This window comes from Perca flavescens, chromosome 21 (genome assembly GCF_004354835.1).
Source record: "Perca flavescens isolate YP-PL-M2 chromosome 21, PFLA_1.0, whole genome shotgun sequence".
Lineage (NCBI taxonomy): Eukaryota > Metazoa > Chordata > Actinopteri > Perciformes > Percidae > Perca > Perca flavescens.
This window is the reverse complement of record NC_041351.1, coordinates 19,126,768-19,142,719: the sequence shown is the minus strand read 5'-3', so window position 1 is coordinate 19,142,719 and position 15,952 is coordinate 19,126,768. Positions and strand designations below refer to the sequence as shown.

At 41.6% G+C, this 15,952-nt stretch overlaps 1 protein-coding gene across 7 annotated transcripts in view; it reads right to left on the bottom strand.

Moving 5' to 3' along the window:
- Positions 1 to 15,952, bottom strand: part of grid2ipb (glutamate receptor, ionotropic, delta 2 (Grid2) interacting protein, b) — a 44,366-nt gene that overhangs the window by 26,095 nt on the left and 2,319 nt on the right. For 5 of the 7 annotated variants that reach the window (XM_028567089.1, XM_028567088.1, XM_028567090.1 and 2 more), the window contains exons 1-4: positions 14,410 to 14,848; positions 13,220 to 13,473; positions 12,319 to 12,648; positions 10,978 to 11,132 (exon numbers count right to left, since the gene is read on the bottom strand). In XM_028567089.1, coding sequence (XP_028422890.1) covers positions 10,978 to 11,132; positions 12,319 to 12,648; positions 13,220 to 13,473; positions 14,410 to 14,485 — 815 coding nt within the window. In that variant the 5' untranslated portion in view covers positions 14,486 to 14,848. Of the gene's footprint in view, positions 1 to 9,233; positions 9,432 to 10,977; positions 11,133 to 12,318; positions 12,649 to 13,219; positions 13,474 to 14,409; positions 14,849 to 15,952 lie in introns of those variants that run through there. The other 2 variants (XM_028567093.1, XM_028567094.1) reach the window with 2 other exon arrangements.

Here is a 15,952-nt window from a genome sequence, read left to right as displayed (position 1 = left end):
TTTCCAGCAGCTTCATCTCTTAATAAAAAAGCTAAGCCGATGAAATTTCCATTACATACTAACAACAACAAGGGGAACACACGTCTCAAACACCTCAACATTCAGTGTCTCATATTTTCTTAAAGAGGTAGTCCAGAGATTTTGTATTGCACGTTCATAACAATGAGGGACTCGCAAGAAACGCATTTAAAAACAAATGGTCAAAATTGGTACAGCAGAGCCCGAGACATGCTGACTTTTAGTCCATAGTATGGGGGTCAAGCTGCAAAAATGCTGGAACCTACAGTTCCCATAATGCAACTTCATATCTTCTGCTCCTGCTTTTTGTGCCGAGAGTTAGATAAGAAGAGTAAAACCTGTGGTATCAATCTTTCCTTGCCGTGAGTTAGACAAGAAGATGTATCAATCGTTACACTTTACTTGAAGGTATCTACGTAAGAGTGACATGACACTAACATGGATGTATCATAAACATTATAAACAAGTCATAAACGTTTATGACATAACACTTCTGTCATTAAGTGTCATTTGCTTTTTGTCATGACAAGTTAGGGTTAGGGTAAGAGTTAGGGTTAGGGTGTCATGTCACTCTTATGTAGATACCTTCAAGTAAAGTGTTACCCAATCTTCTTATCTAACTCTCGGCAAGAAAGCAGATAAGAGTATTTCCCAAAATGTCAAACTACTGTATCTGTCCGTAGTCATGTTTCCATCAACGTATTTTTATGCACATTTTTAAGTATTGCATTAGAAAATGTTGATGGAAACGGCAAAATTTGAGAAAAATCCTCATATTCGCAAAGAAAACATTATGCTCGCTTGAGGTGGTTTTTGCCGATTAAGTTGTGACGTAGCGAACATGTAACTCACATGACTATAGTCCCAGTATCCATCGGATGAGGAAAGGATCGGTAAGCGGGTCCCATCCAGTGTGCCGTACACATGTGGCACAAGGTGCGTGGTGGAGTTGCGGTGCGCTGTAGCCTGTGCCTCCGCCACGTCGGGTAAATTGACAAATTGGTTCAACAGCTTGGATCGTATGGCCCTGCACACCGCATATACACAGCGGTGAACGGTTGTCTCGCTGCCCCCATATGTCTCTGCCTCAACCCTGTATTCTGCACAGGTGGCCAACTTGTACAATGCTACCTCTCTCCGTTAAGCCAAATAACTTAACTTCTAAACTCTTTGATTTAGCAAGCCGGTTTGTAATCTACAACCACGCGTAACGTCAACTTGTGGTGAAACTACGCTATGCGTAGTCTAGTTATTAGCTTTAAACCAGTTGAAACGTTTCTAATTCGCATTTTCTTTTTTGCGACATTTTAAAAGTTGCAAAAAACATTTGGATGGAAACATGACTACTGACAGTTTAGCCAACAATTGGACAAAGAGTTTGAATATGTTGCAGGACAAGTTGTGATATTGCAATTTGTATGTTTTTCCAATACCTTACTTTGCAGAAAGCCAAACTTCTCAAAAGTTGGCACTTTTTTTATTTAACTATAGAACCCAAAATTATTAAATTCTGTCTATACACAAGCAGCCAATGTGAAAACTGTCGAAAATCTGAAAAATTAAGATTTCAATTACAAACTATCTGATTAAAGACTATGTAAACAAAACAACAAATCTGACTTGAAGTTCTTTAACCCTTGTGTTGTCTTCGGGTCAAATTTGACCCATTTTCTAAATGTCTCTATAACAAATATGGTTCTTTTTAACTTCCTAATTTTAATTAACTAAAAATAACATGGACGGATGATTCCATACAAAGCGCTTCACAAGTACAACAAAAGATCAGATCTCTAATTTCATTGAATTTGGGGTGTTTTGTAAAATTCTTTTGCATTTGAAAAAGAAATTGAAACGTTTCGAAACAGTGTCCTGACTGAACGTTGACATATACAAGTCTGTGATTATCCTTCCTTTATTATTAGTCTGAATAATTCATAATTTCTGCTTTTTTAACTCAAGGATTAGGTATAATTCTCATTAATTTAGGTTTATTGACCATGAATTCCAAAAATAAGTGTAAAACTAGTAAGAAGTTGGTGTTCGTGGTGTCCATACATGGCAGTGAAAAGAAGTGTAAAACGGCAACAAAAAAAAAGCGCCAAAAACATTGAAAAAAGCACCAAAGTGTTGAATAAAGGGCCAAAAACGTCAGAAAAAGTGTGGATTTTTGTGATTTGGCCCGAGAGGACGACAAGTTCACGGTCCAATGGAAGACAACACAAGTGTTAAGACACTATTACACACTGTTACAGATACATTCTGCTCAAAAAGTATTGATGTTCGATACCAAGCCCAGTAAACCGACTGAAACATGCATTTTTGTGGCACCATAAACTAGCAAAATGTCGAAGAGGGTGGATGAATGTGGACTGTACATGCCGTTTCATACTGAGGGCTTGCTGTTTACCAAACAACAGTGCAGACTATGAGAACAAAACAAAATGAGTCGGCCCCCGCACACAAGGACTCAGCTGACAACAGAAAACAGTTCATTCATGTGATCACAACTGCTGCGAAGAGACAAGGCAACCACCCACACATGCATGCACACACAATATTTATAACTATACCTGTGAGGACATTCACACTCTACCACTCTAACAGTTATCTTAATTTCTTCTAAGGCATGTGCAACTTAAAACAATAAATTCACTGTTTTGTGGTGGTCACAAATAGTGATTGTAACTGCATTTCTGGGTTAATTAATATATTGCAATGTAGACAAAGATATGATTCTTGAATAAAAGGTTACAGTCATTCTGGGAAAATAAATCCTGAGCTGAAAACCAACAGTGAGTAAATCACAACATCTGTGATTCATTCACTATCACAGACTGATGATAGACGGTGTGTGAGAGGACAAGCTGCTCTTCTTCTTTAACCTGACCTTCTTTATCATTCATTTTAATGTAAAAAAAAAATAAAAAGACATTTTGAGACATTTGCTTATTTGCCCAGTTAGATGAGAGTCTGTACTGTGAATACTTATGCAGCTACCACCACCAGCCGGTTAGCTTAGCATAAAGACTGGAAATGGGAAGAAACACCTAGCTTATCGGACAGAGTTGTTCCTGGGTGTTTATATTCTGAATTAAGATAAGCTAAGCTAAGATAACTGTATGAGGGTGGTATTAATCTCTTTCATCTAACTCTTGGCAAGAAATGAAATAAGTGCATTTCCCAAAATGTCTACTGCTTTCAGCCCACTCAACTAGCCCCTTAAGGAAGTGAAAACTGGCTAAAATCATCAATCAATAATTTTGTAGGACGACGACGTGTTCTCCTAAAAAGGAAAAATAACAAGAACATGTACAGTAGCCTACATATAAACACGCCTAAAATAAACACACAGCATGTGCAATGCATCAACACCATGTATTTTTCTAACCAAGACCTAAATAAAATGTGAAGAAAAAAACAACATTGAAAGCAGTAAATATATGTTTACAAATTATTAAATTACTCAAATGTAATCATTCTTTTCACTGGTAAGGTGGATTAAAGAGAACCCAAAATCCCAGCTGATACATCAAGCGAGTCAGAAGTTAATCATTTGATTCCGTGTTTGTTGGATCACAGCTGGGTTACGTTCCAGCTGAGATCGGAGCCCCAAACCAATTTGCACAAACTGTTTGGATTCCCACCTACACTAGTCTGCTGTGTTCTGACTAAGTTCATTTGCTGTTGAATAGATGAATCAGCCATGAACAGACAGGATTGTAGCCCGGTCTGTGAAAAGAAACAGGACCAGTGGAGTAATTAGCAACAAACACGCTGATAGAGACAATAGAGAGACAACCACTACCACTGTACATGTCTCGGAGAAGCTAATTAAGCCGCATAGAAACAACTTTGACAGCTAAATAAAGCAATTAGGACACGTGTAAAGTACAGAGAGAAAGGAGAGAAAGGGGGAGAGAAAAACTTCACAGCATTTCATTAGCCAGAAATGTATCAAAAGGTATTCAGGTAATACTGTATAAAGCACCTACAGCCCTGTGCTGTTCCTGCTGTGTGGCGTATAATGAAGTCTCAATCCGACATGGAACCTAAATGTCACAGCTTCTGTTAACAACACTGGTCGCCTGTATGAAGAGCTTTTTTTATGTTTTATTAAAAAGAAGCTGTACACCAGATTTTCACTCTTTTATAGCTCTGTAGGCCTATAGAGATAGAAAGGATGCACTTAGAGCCTGAACAATTGTGTCCTTGTGAAGCCGATACTGATATTGACATCAATATGTTTTGACTTTGAATGATAGTTTCCTTTTTTTATCTACCAACTAACTGATCTCTTTATGAGATGTACGTAGATGCTGCCAAAAGGTCTGATATATTCATAGATCCCATAGATGATGGACTATGCAAACTGAAGACAACTCCTGCTGCTTGTCACTGCAGCTGAGCTCAGGCAAGTTCACTTTTATTAGATGCTGAAGGTAATCAGACAGAGGAGACACTGTACCTTGCAAAATGCTACATTACAGATCTGTTGAGTAAAAAAGTGCAACATTCCATACCTCAAAAGCATAGAGACTGTAGACAGAATTAAGATATTTCTGCCTGTGGGCCCCCCAGTGGTTGCATTACTAAATACACTGCGGTAGACAACAATGTGCTGCTCCCCTCTTTGCAGGAGCTTTCCATTCAGCACCACAACAACACAAGACAAAAGATCAGCAATGCAGCAGCCTATTATTTCTGACACTTTTCCCCTCGCTGCTTGAATTATGTATTTTTTCTTACTTTACATGACTCACAGCAGGCCCAGTGTAGTGAGATAAGATTAAAGGAGCCAATTAAATAATTATGAAAGGGGCACTTTAACAATTGTACACATTAAGATCTGTTTAATTGTCATGGGGAGCGCTACTCTTCAAGTGAAATCTTTATGTAATATGCCTCTCATAAGCCCCATAAGTGTATGGAAATGCAGTTTTACATCACTGGAATGCCCCTTTGAAGAGTAACTTAACACCAGGCTAAAAGACAGTGTTTCTCTGCCCACTCTGGTTTAAAGTTTAAAGGGGACATAACATGAACTCACTTTTTCAGTGCTTGTGCACATATATTTGGGTATCTGGAGTGCCTACCAACCCACAAACTGTAAATTAAGACAACCCCGGTCAGTTTTTGGTGGACTAACTAGTTCAGAAAACATGGGATTCAAAAGCCATTCAGATTTGGCTTCCCTTCCACTGTCACATGCAGGCTCATTAGAATATATACCGCCCTCCATCGGAGTATCTCCACCCAGGGCTTGAGATCTACCTTTGCAAAGGTGCAACATATTTTTGGCAACTACTACGACTATTCTGAAAGATGCTAAAATTACAGAATCTGCACAAGTGGCTAATCGCCCAAAAGATATTAAAATGTCTATCGTATCCATTTTTCTATATGTTTCTATTGCAATGTTGAAAAAAGCTTGGTTTTTAGCTATCCCTTTAAAACATAAATTTAAATTTAATGCTAACACTCGTTTTAGAATAGCTGCCACTTTTTTTTTTTTAGAAATGGTGGGCATTATGTTTTTGGAACAAATCTGTTCAGTTGAAGATATAGGCCACATATTCTTAGCCTGCTGTCACTGTCTCTGCAGATTCTGATTCTTGACTGCAGCCTGAGACAGTGTTGCCTGAGCACAGACTACTGGCCACAATCAGCAGACTCCTGAGATATAAATAAATGTTCTGTCGTGATGTAGGTGTAGCAACCCACATGGCTCCTCTCTGTTTTCTATCTTCCCTTCTCTGCTATTTGTCATTTATTCATATCACAGCACTGTTATGTCTCTATCTCTCAAACTGATACAGAACCTGTCTGTGTGTGTGTGTGTGTGTGTGTGTGTGTGTGTGTGTGTGTGTGTGTGTGTGTGTGTGTGTGTGTGTGTGTGTGTGTGTGTGTGTGTGCTTCTATCAGCATTATGCTTTTATAAATGCAGATATTCATCCACCTCAAAATGCACAACCGTCAGTTGAAACAGCCACCTCATCGCAAAAAGTTTTTCCGCGTCAACTCTTGGAAACTAAATGAGTGCTCTGATTTGACCTCATTTATAGAGAATAGAGATCTATAATTATCTGAAGGAGGGTTGTGGAGGAGGAAGCAAGCAGGGAGGAAGGGACTGATTTCTCAAAAGGGAAGAATGACAAGCAGAAAACCACAAAGAGGAGACCTCATTTCATTTCAACTGTCCAGATGTGGCTTAAATGCTTGTGTAATGCTAAAGCGTGAGACTGAGACCATGTCTAAACAGACATAGAGATGTAACCGTGCGTGCGTGTGCGCGCGTGTGTGTGTGTGCTTAAAAAAAGCAATGAAGAATGTGTTGGAAGGAATATGGTCTAACATGATCTATTTGTTCTGCTTCTCTTGAACACTGCCCAAAAAAAGCCCAGTGGTGGGTCCCATTTAAGGATAAAGCCAGTGGAATTAAAAGATAATGATATGATTTAAAATCCGTTAGGAGCATTGCTGGGTGCCTGGCCTGTGTCCAGGAACTTATCAAAAGTAGATGATTAAAAATTGTGCTAGTAAAAAAAGGTCAGCCATATCTGATCCACTGAATAAACATGACCACACTGGATAAATGAGCTTAACAATATGTGTGATCAAAGTATGAATTAAAAAAACAAAGAATTAAATGGAAAAACTGCTATGTAGCACAAAAAGTAACGTAAAGCCGAGGCTGAAATCAAAGTATTGGACAAACTGAGACTGATGGTGGCGCTACATTAAGTCAGAGGACCATGAAAAGTTATAGTAATTAATCCTGAGGGTAACATGAATGTGTGTATACGTGGCAATCTGTCCATTAGCTTTCAAGATGTCTGGCTGAAATGGATTGAGTCTGTCTGTCCTTTGATTTTCTCTACAACCGTTCATCCGATCGACTTTACGCTTGGCGGGTGTATCGCTGAGGACCAAAGTAGATGCGGTGTCAAGCGCGGGTTCTTTAGATCTACGAGAGGTATTTCTTAGTAGTGCAATATGTACACACTGTGTTGTGTATTGAGAAGTGACCCCTATTAACGAAGAGTCACTCGCTACAGTACACTGAAGAACAGATAAAGAAAGAAAGGCCGGAGAGAGCGGAGATGTTACATTGTGGCAAAGTCAAACGTTTCAAGCGTCAGAGATGTAACTTTTGGAAATTAAAAGGTCCCATGGCATGACAATTTCACTTTATGAGGTTTTTTAACATTAATATGAGTTCCCCAAGCCTGCCTATGGTCCCCCAGTAGCTAGAAATGGTGATAGGTGTAAACCGAGCCCTGGGTATCCTGCTCTGACTTTGAGAAAATGAAAGCTCAGATGGGCTGATCTGGAATCTGCTCCTTATGAGGTCATAAGGAGAAAGGTTACCTCCCCTTTCTCTGCTTTGCCCACCCACAGAATTTGGCTTTCAAACAAGAAAAGTGGCAGTTGGTCAAGGCAGAAGATAACAAGTTTGCAATATGCAACACCTGCAAGGAGAAAGTAGGGCGTGGAGGGATGACACCAAAAACCGAAATCACATTTCTTTAGTTGGATATTGGATGTGAAAAGAAGGAAATGGTTCTAACATTGCACTTTAGATGTGTGTGAAATTCCCACACCAGGAGTAATTTATATAGTTCTATTTTATAGTGATCCATTATCTGTTAAAAAATGTCTATGTTCTGTGCAAAATGTTCTATTAAAGAAAAGATAGAAAATAAATATTTGTGTGCTGTAAAGTGGTTAGAAAAAATTAAATCAGAATCGGCTAAAATCAGGGTTAGTTGAAAGAGAGTATCGGTAGAAAACTACACTTTAAAAATGTAACTCATTCTTTTTTTAGTGGTGCATTTTATGTCCAATTCAATAAAATTATGTTGGAAATTATTTTCCTTCGGTTTTTAAATTCAACGAGCGATTTGCTGTATTTTAGCAAAATACTGAAAGCAGCAGAAAGGCAGAACTGAGTACATATTAATATGTTTATTTATTGCAAGTAATATCATTATTGCAACGTTCAACAATGTAATTGCGTATCGCATATTTTCCTCATATCGTGCAGCTGTAGTAGATTTGTAGTCCGGACCACAGCGGCGGACCGACTGACCGACAGACAGACCGGCACTGCCGTCCCTAGAGCCACGAGCCTGGCTAAAAAGCAAACCGTCATGGATGATCCATTGTGGTTTTTGGTCTTCCTTCAGTCTGAACAAGCTGATCACAAAAAAAAGCAGCGCCGAATGTCACCAACAACCATAAAAGTGCTCATCATCGCCTACTTCAAAGCAAGCCGTTTGTGAGCCACTAATGTTTCTCATCTTGTGCAGTTGTAGCAGCTCAGCAGTGGTTGCAAACAAGCTCCACTGACTCCTGCAGTTAAGATTAAACACCATCATTATCAGCACTATTGAAGAAGAAAGAAAGTCGGGTCAAGCGGAGCTGATAAACACGGATATGTGGAGCATTTAGACCCACCATGATCATACTGTAATCACTCTTATTTCTTCTATATGGAAGGACTATCACTGACTGTAGTAATAAAGATAGTTAGTTGATTTCTACATAGCTCAAAAGGTGGACCTGCACCAGTTACTGGCAGACATCATGTTGGACACAAAAGCCAAACGTGCCAGACACAAACACACACTGCTAAACAGTCAAACAGAGAAATTTCAGCTCCACAGCAGGCACAGACATACACCGATACACACACTCAAACACATGGCGAGAGATTACATCCTAAAAGCAGAGCATCACTCAACCTAATGACTCCAATAACTTAAGAGAGGCAGGCACAATGAAATGCCTTTGTAGTGCTAACTGTGTTACTACTAGAGCACTGTCCATCCTAGTGGGGGTCCCATCACATCAAACTCTGTGAACAACACTGTTGACGGTTCGCTTGAATTCATAAATTATAGATATAAAGCCTTAAGTTACCTTGAAGAAATCTTAGAAAACAACTGCTGTAGGGAATGGAGGATTTCGGAGCTAAACACATCAAATATCAAACATGCACAGCAGCCATCGTCTCGTTCTGTTTCAGATTGCGTTAAATATTCCCTCATCCCCCCCACATACATAATTACACTTATGGCAAAAGCGGTGCAGGTGCAGACCCAAAAGGAGCTGTTAATATGCACAAATTCTTAAAAGAAAAACAAAAAAAACAACTAAACAGAACCACAGAAAAGCATTCATTCAATTAAAAAAGAATGAAAAGGTCTACTCACCCCAGACAATTCATGTTCGTTTTAGCAGTAACCCATAGCTCAGAAATAAACTAATCACTAAGTTGACAGCATCGAATAGTAAGCAGAATGGCAGATGCCTGAGGGGCATAACAGATATGGTTGGACCTCGGTGCATGCAGGAGGCTGTCTTTACTAAGTGTCAAGGGAAAACGGTCACCACAGAGAGTGAGCAGGAAACAGCCCGAGCTCTGAGCGGAATAATGAGAAGAAATCCCATCAGAGAGAGAGAAAAAAAAAACAGAAAAAGCCCCTCAGAGACAGGGAGAGAGAGGGAGGTAAGAGAGTTGTGAGATGGGTGGGGGGGGATGGAAAAAACACAACGGGAGAGCATCAATTTTATTACTGGGGCTCGCGCAACAATAGGAGTGTCCTTTATTATACAAATACCAATGAGGAGTTCTCAGTGTTTGAATTATTCATAACCAATTTAAAGCAGAAAAATCCTGTCGTCATTTCAGGATAACGAAAACTACCTCAACACTGACCGCACACTGCTGGAAAGTCTTCTTACAGTATATTAATACCACTAAAAATGGTTCAAAGTGGTGTAGTAGTGGAGGGGAGCCAGCGTAGTAAGAGAATAAAAAGTTTGATTGGCTCTACTTGTGGAGGAAGTGCAATCTGTGGACAAACTGTCTGGGGGTTTAGAGAAAAGGCAGGAATGCTGGTCATTTTGGCGCATGGACAACCACTTACAGTAACTGGCTACCTGAGTGGTTTCTTCATGTTTAGTTATCTGGCATTATTCCACTTCATGGAAACACACACCTTAAACATTTTTTTTTTTTTTTTTTTAAAACCTGTTGGGTGTAGCTCCAGGTTTTTTTTTTTTTTTTTTTTTTTTTGAAGGAGATAGAGAGTGGCCTGGCTACCGCTATTAAATTATGTTTTCACAACTAAATCTGTCTATGGCTCATCATCACAGACACCTCCATGCTGGGAATTTGGTTCACGCTGCCAATCCACACTCACCGCTAAAAACTCTCAGCTCGGGCCCGTCCACGTCAGTTCAGTCTCTCAGTTTCACTAACACCGATGAGACTTTAAGCGACTTGGAGGGGTCACTGTGGATTTACCCCGGGTGGCAGATGGGGCCCACCTAAAACCTAAAGCGAAGCTCTGAAATGGCTGGCAGCAGCCGAGACCCCCTCTAATCCATCCTGCAGAATGAGCAACAGGAAAAGCCTGTTTACGTGCTCATTAAATCCCCGCAGATTATTTTACTTTTCACTGGGACTTGAAAATGACAAAATGGGGATGTGTGTGTGTGTGTGTGTGTGTGTGTGTGTGTGTGTGTGTGTGTGTGTGTGTGTGTGTTTTGGATACAATACCAAGAGTGGGAGTTATAATTGAACAACACTGGAAGCTTTGCAGAAGCACAAGCTGTCCTTGGCTTTAATGGACAGTTTGGCAGCTAAGAATAACAGGAAACATGGGGAGAGACAGAGAGGGGGATAACATGCAAGAAGGGTCCTCCAACTCCAGAAATATTCAGACAAGGGATGTCTTGGCTACGTTATATGTGTCTCAGACTGCCCAGAATAGTTTATTTTTTATAGACAATGGTTGACCACTTTGATACATTTCCATATGGTTTCAAAAGGTGGATTTAGAGATGCCGGGCCAGAAACAAGCATGCAGCTATCTTTCAAGTCTTTCCTCTACTTTGTACCAGCAGTTTAATCTATACTGTGTTTGGCAATCTGAAACGCCTGGCTCTTACCTGATGCTGGAGATGAGCTGCCGATGCTCATCAGTGGTGAGTATGTCGGGCAGGACCGAGGCCAGCCACTCGACTCTCTTCTCGGCTGCATACTGCTTCAGCACGGTGAAGAGTTTCTCTTTCACTTCGGGTTCGTCGCCTAAAATCTGGTCAATCTGATGGAGAGAGGACAACGATGTTAGAGGATGGGAGGAGTTTGAGGGCAAGTCGGGGGGAAATGAAAAACAGGGTAGATGTTGTCACTTCATAGTTTTTACACAGTGCCACATTGTTACCATAACACTTCATTTGCAGTTAAAAAAAAAAGAATATAGCCTTACTCAGATTTCTATTATTTGAGTTTGTCGTGGTCTTAGTCGGTTTTATATTTGTATAATTTCCCATCCATCCAGAAAGTTTCAACTTTGTGGGCCTGTGTTTTTTATTTTTCTTGCACTATAAACTTTTTAAAGGCTCACACCTGTGCATTGTATGCATGTCTGCACATGCATTTGTTAAATGTTGAAAGATTTAGCAGAGCTCCTGTATTTTAAGGAAACTCCAAATATTGCTATAACATTTGCCCCACCACCCCAACCCCACAACCCCCCAACCCATGCTGTGTTCACACCAAACACAAAGTGAATTTTCACTTTGACCGCAAGATCATTTGTGTTTATTTGTGTTACTCGCACGAGAAGCGACAGAGAGGATGAGGGGCTCCATGGAGATACCAATAACGTATGCCATTTCTTTCCATCATCAGCCATAGCCGAAGTAACCATTATCGCTGCTTTGTACCTGTTGTGGAAGTCCCCGATACGTCAGAAAACCTAAAAAGGCCGTCGTGTCTGGGTTCATAACATCATCCGGAGGCGTAGAGCTCAGGGTGCCCACAGACGGCTACGCTCCATTTTTCCTCCATTTTTGATTGAACACATTCAGGGCGTCAGGAGAATCACTGATAGGATTTTGCGGCACATTTCTCGCGCCAATAAGCAAATTTCGTTTTTTTTTTCGCATCTTTGCATTGACTTTGTACGGAATCGCGCCACACGAAACACACCATAGGCAGATTCAAATACAGTATAGCTACATTTTGATTGGTGATCAGAAATGCCCCATTTCTAACTGAGCCCCGCCCACTTTAAACCAGTAAGAGGAGCATAACAAAAACCTTGTGAAATAACCAAACCTGCTCTAACTTTGGTAGAAAGCGTGTTTATGTAGGACTCCATTGCTCACAGTCAGAAGGTGATTGAGAAAAATGTGTATTCAGGGCCTTTAAACTGCCCAACTCAACTGGACCAGGTACAGGAATTAACCTGGACTCAGCTGTGATTGTGTATTATTGAAACATACCCTCCTGTTGAACTCCAGAGCTTTATGTTTCCGGTCCAGTCTCGCCCCCTCTCCTCCCATCTGACTGTCCTCTACGCTGATGCTGCGTTTCTGTCTCGGGCCGAGACACAGCACCCCCAGACGGAGCGTCCTACCCTGCGAGGCCTTGATCAGCGCCGCGGCCGTCTCGTGCTGCCTGACGGGGATGCCGTTGACCTCCATGACGTAATCGCCGGCCCTCAGGCCTGCGCGGCCGGCTGGAGAGCAAGGCGAGCAGTCCTCCACCAGCAGGGGGCAGTCTCCCACGATGGTGAACCCAAAACGACCGTCTGGACCTGGTATGATGTCCATCTGTAATGCAGGAAAAAATAAATAGGGAATTTATTTACTTTAAGAACATACTCGCAAAAGGCTCTGCATCGGTTTGGATGTGAAGTTACAGCGCTATGACATGTCGTCTGGATCGACGAAGGATTAGTTCCGGCAACCGCAACCTCCAAGAACCTGGGACGTTTTGGGACCCATTTGGCGGGGATTTGCTACGGACAAAGTACACATGCCGATACACGGGTAAGAACAAATTACGTTTAACCATGTATCCAGCTAATTTAAATAGCCCACGTTGTGTGAACAGTTAATTTAATGTGATGTATGTGGCGTTTTCTTTTGCAGGGTGGAAATGTTCCACCTAAACAAGTTCCTTACCGAGACCTTAATGCAGAGCCACGCTCGCTGCGTTCGGAGCTTAGTGGCGCCCAAGACAATTGTGATTGGTTTAAAGAAATGCAACCAACCCAGAGCGTTATTTTCTCCTATCCGGGAGTGTATGCTCCATGTTGCTATATGACTATATGACATGAAACGCCCCAGGCATTAACCCACATATGCATTATTGCTGTGATGGATTCAAAAGCTGTAAGACCTGCTGTATCCGGGACACCACTCCAATACTGGGAGGGATGTTCTTCTGAGTCTGGGCGATGGCGACGACAGCTTGGGGACCCAGCGTTGACACGTTGTGGCCCTCGATCTCCAGGACTTGGTCCCCAGCCTGCAACCCCGCCAGGTGGGCGCTGCTGCCCTCCTCCACAGACAGGATGTAGCTGGGTCCATTGCCACCCAGCTGGAAGCCAAACTCCTCAGGCCAGCCCTGGTTGGACGACGGCATGCTGAGGACTTGAGGGATGAGAGAATGGGATAAAATAGGTGAAGATCTGATTTTGATGGGGGACAAGTAACTACTCATAATCCAAGGACTTCACAGAGTGGGGTCCTGCACTTTGGAACTTCACTGCAAACAGAAATCTGTGAGGTTAGGAGACATTATGCTAAAAAAAAATTTTAAATGTAAAAAAACACACACAGAGACATTTTAAACAGAAGCACTTACCCACTGTGGCCAAAATATTCAAGTCTACTGACATCGCAAAAACACCTTTGGATCAAATAATCCTTTGCATGTTTTAAAAGAGTTCCAATTCTAAGAATTCCTGCCCTGTCTCTTCTCCCTCCTGCTAACTCCCGTGTCTCAAGTTGTACTATCGAGTGTGGCTCTGTAACCCTCTACCCTGAACCATGACACACTCAGGGGGGCCGTGACCTGGTTCACAAACGCAGAAAGCAGCCAATAAAATTAAAGTGTTGCAGAGATTGTGACCCTAATTAGCTCGAGTGACTAAAGTTCCTGCAGCTATTATTACTCAGTGCACATGCAAGTCTATTCTGTTAAATGGTAATTATGCAACAGAGCACACCACTGGCTGCACTGATCATGTCTAGGCAGGTAAGAGATACAAAGTGGCATCAAATAACAACCATATGAGATGAATTGGCAAATACAGAGGCCCTTTTGGCAACTTCTAGGCCAAACTTTGGAATGAAATATTAAAATGAGAATGAGCTAATCCACATGTGACAGACTCAAAAACATCTCCAATATGACAAACACCGAATTACAAAAATGGACATGTTGGCGTTTTGCAGAATACAATCAACTATAAACCTCTCTCTGGCTAACCCCTCTGGAAGCTAATGATGTGCTCCACAGCTTTTAAAGCCACAGCGCAGCAGGATTCACACAGTGGACCAAGCTGAAAAAAAAAAAAGACTTACAGAAATCTTTAGATGGACACCGAGAGCCCCGGCGGAAAGAGTATCTGCCTTTTTTGTTTTGCAAAAATCTCTTCATCTTGAATGTCAAGTAGCAGGCGGCCTGCTAGCAGCCTGTTATCCAATCCAGCCTTCTCAAATGTAACGTTTAAAAAAAAAAAACATATGTAACCAACCCAAAGTCAAACAGAAAGGTTGACGAACTTAAAACATTGTCCCATCCTTCCACCCTTATACCACAGCAGTGTCCACATGAGCAAAGGATGAGTGTGCATGAGAAGCGAGCGCAGTCTCTCTGTGAGTGTGTCAAGGAGTTAGTCCTGCGTCTCATCCCAGAATCATCCTAGGGCCAGCCTGCTTGCACAGTGTTAATCAGAAAACTGGGACGCATGCACCCGCGCACCTCAGTTCCATAATCATTCTCTCTCCAAAAAGGGTATTGTGAGGCCTCATTTTTCTATAAATACACCAATGTGTCTTTTTTCCTCCTCCTCCTCCTCCTCCTCCTCTCTTGGCTAGGTGGCTCTCGGAGGGGCCGCTCCTGGCCCAGAATCGCTCTGCGTTGCTGCAAGAAAGCCTGATGAGTACTAATTGAAGCGTCTGCATGCCTGGAATGCTGTGTGTCCATGTGTGTGAGCACACTGGAACGTTCAGTCCATTGAGAAGGAGCAAGGGGCAATTTAAGACTTTAGCCTGTGGGATTAGTAGGATTATGAGCTGAATCTTCAGTGTGTGTCCCCCCCCCCGTCATTAATACTGCAGGAACACATGCTCCCCTACATTAACGAATACAGGAATTGTGCATACAGCATGAAATGTATTACCTGGTGGTACGTCCGAATGAGTGACAGAACACACACAGTGTGAAGATACGGTCTGTAGCAAAGGCTGAGTTTAGGTCAAAGCTGGAGTGTAAACATTCACAATTTAAGACTGACAGCACACAGCAGGTAAAAGCATAGGGTTAAAGCCACTATGTGTATTAGGTGATTATACAGTAGCATCATCCAAATTCTTCTAATGAAATTTGTTTGTAAAAAAAAAAGAAATTGGTGGAGTCTGTGTGTTGATTTCCGCCTGTTCATTCTGTATCCCCGAGTTGGATTTGTGAGCTGGTAGCAGCTTTGCATTGTTGTCTGACAATGTCTTTTTTAACCCAAATTTAAAAATAGACGTTGTAAATTACCAAATATTGGGGGGCGCCTGGATAGTAGCCTAGAAATTTAGACGCACCTTATCAGCAGCAAATGGGTCTGGCTTGTCAGGCTACCTGGATAGCTCACCTGGTTAAGCGGGCGCCCCATGTACAGAGGCTCGGTCCTTGCCGCAGCGGTGGCCCTTTGCTGCATGTCATTCCCCCCTCTCTCCTCACCTTTCCTGTCTTCAGCTATCCTGTCTAATAAAGGCCTAAAATGCCCAAAAAATGATCTTTAAAAAAAAAAATATTACAAAATATTATACAGAACAAATAATAAGGAGTGAACGAGTATAAGCTGTAGAGCCCTGAGGTAGTAAAATCATCATGTCATAGAAAAAGAAATTAGTT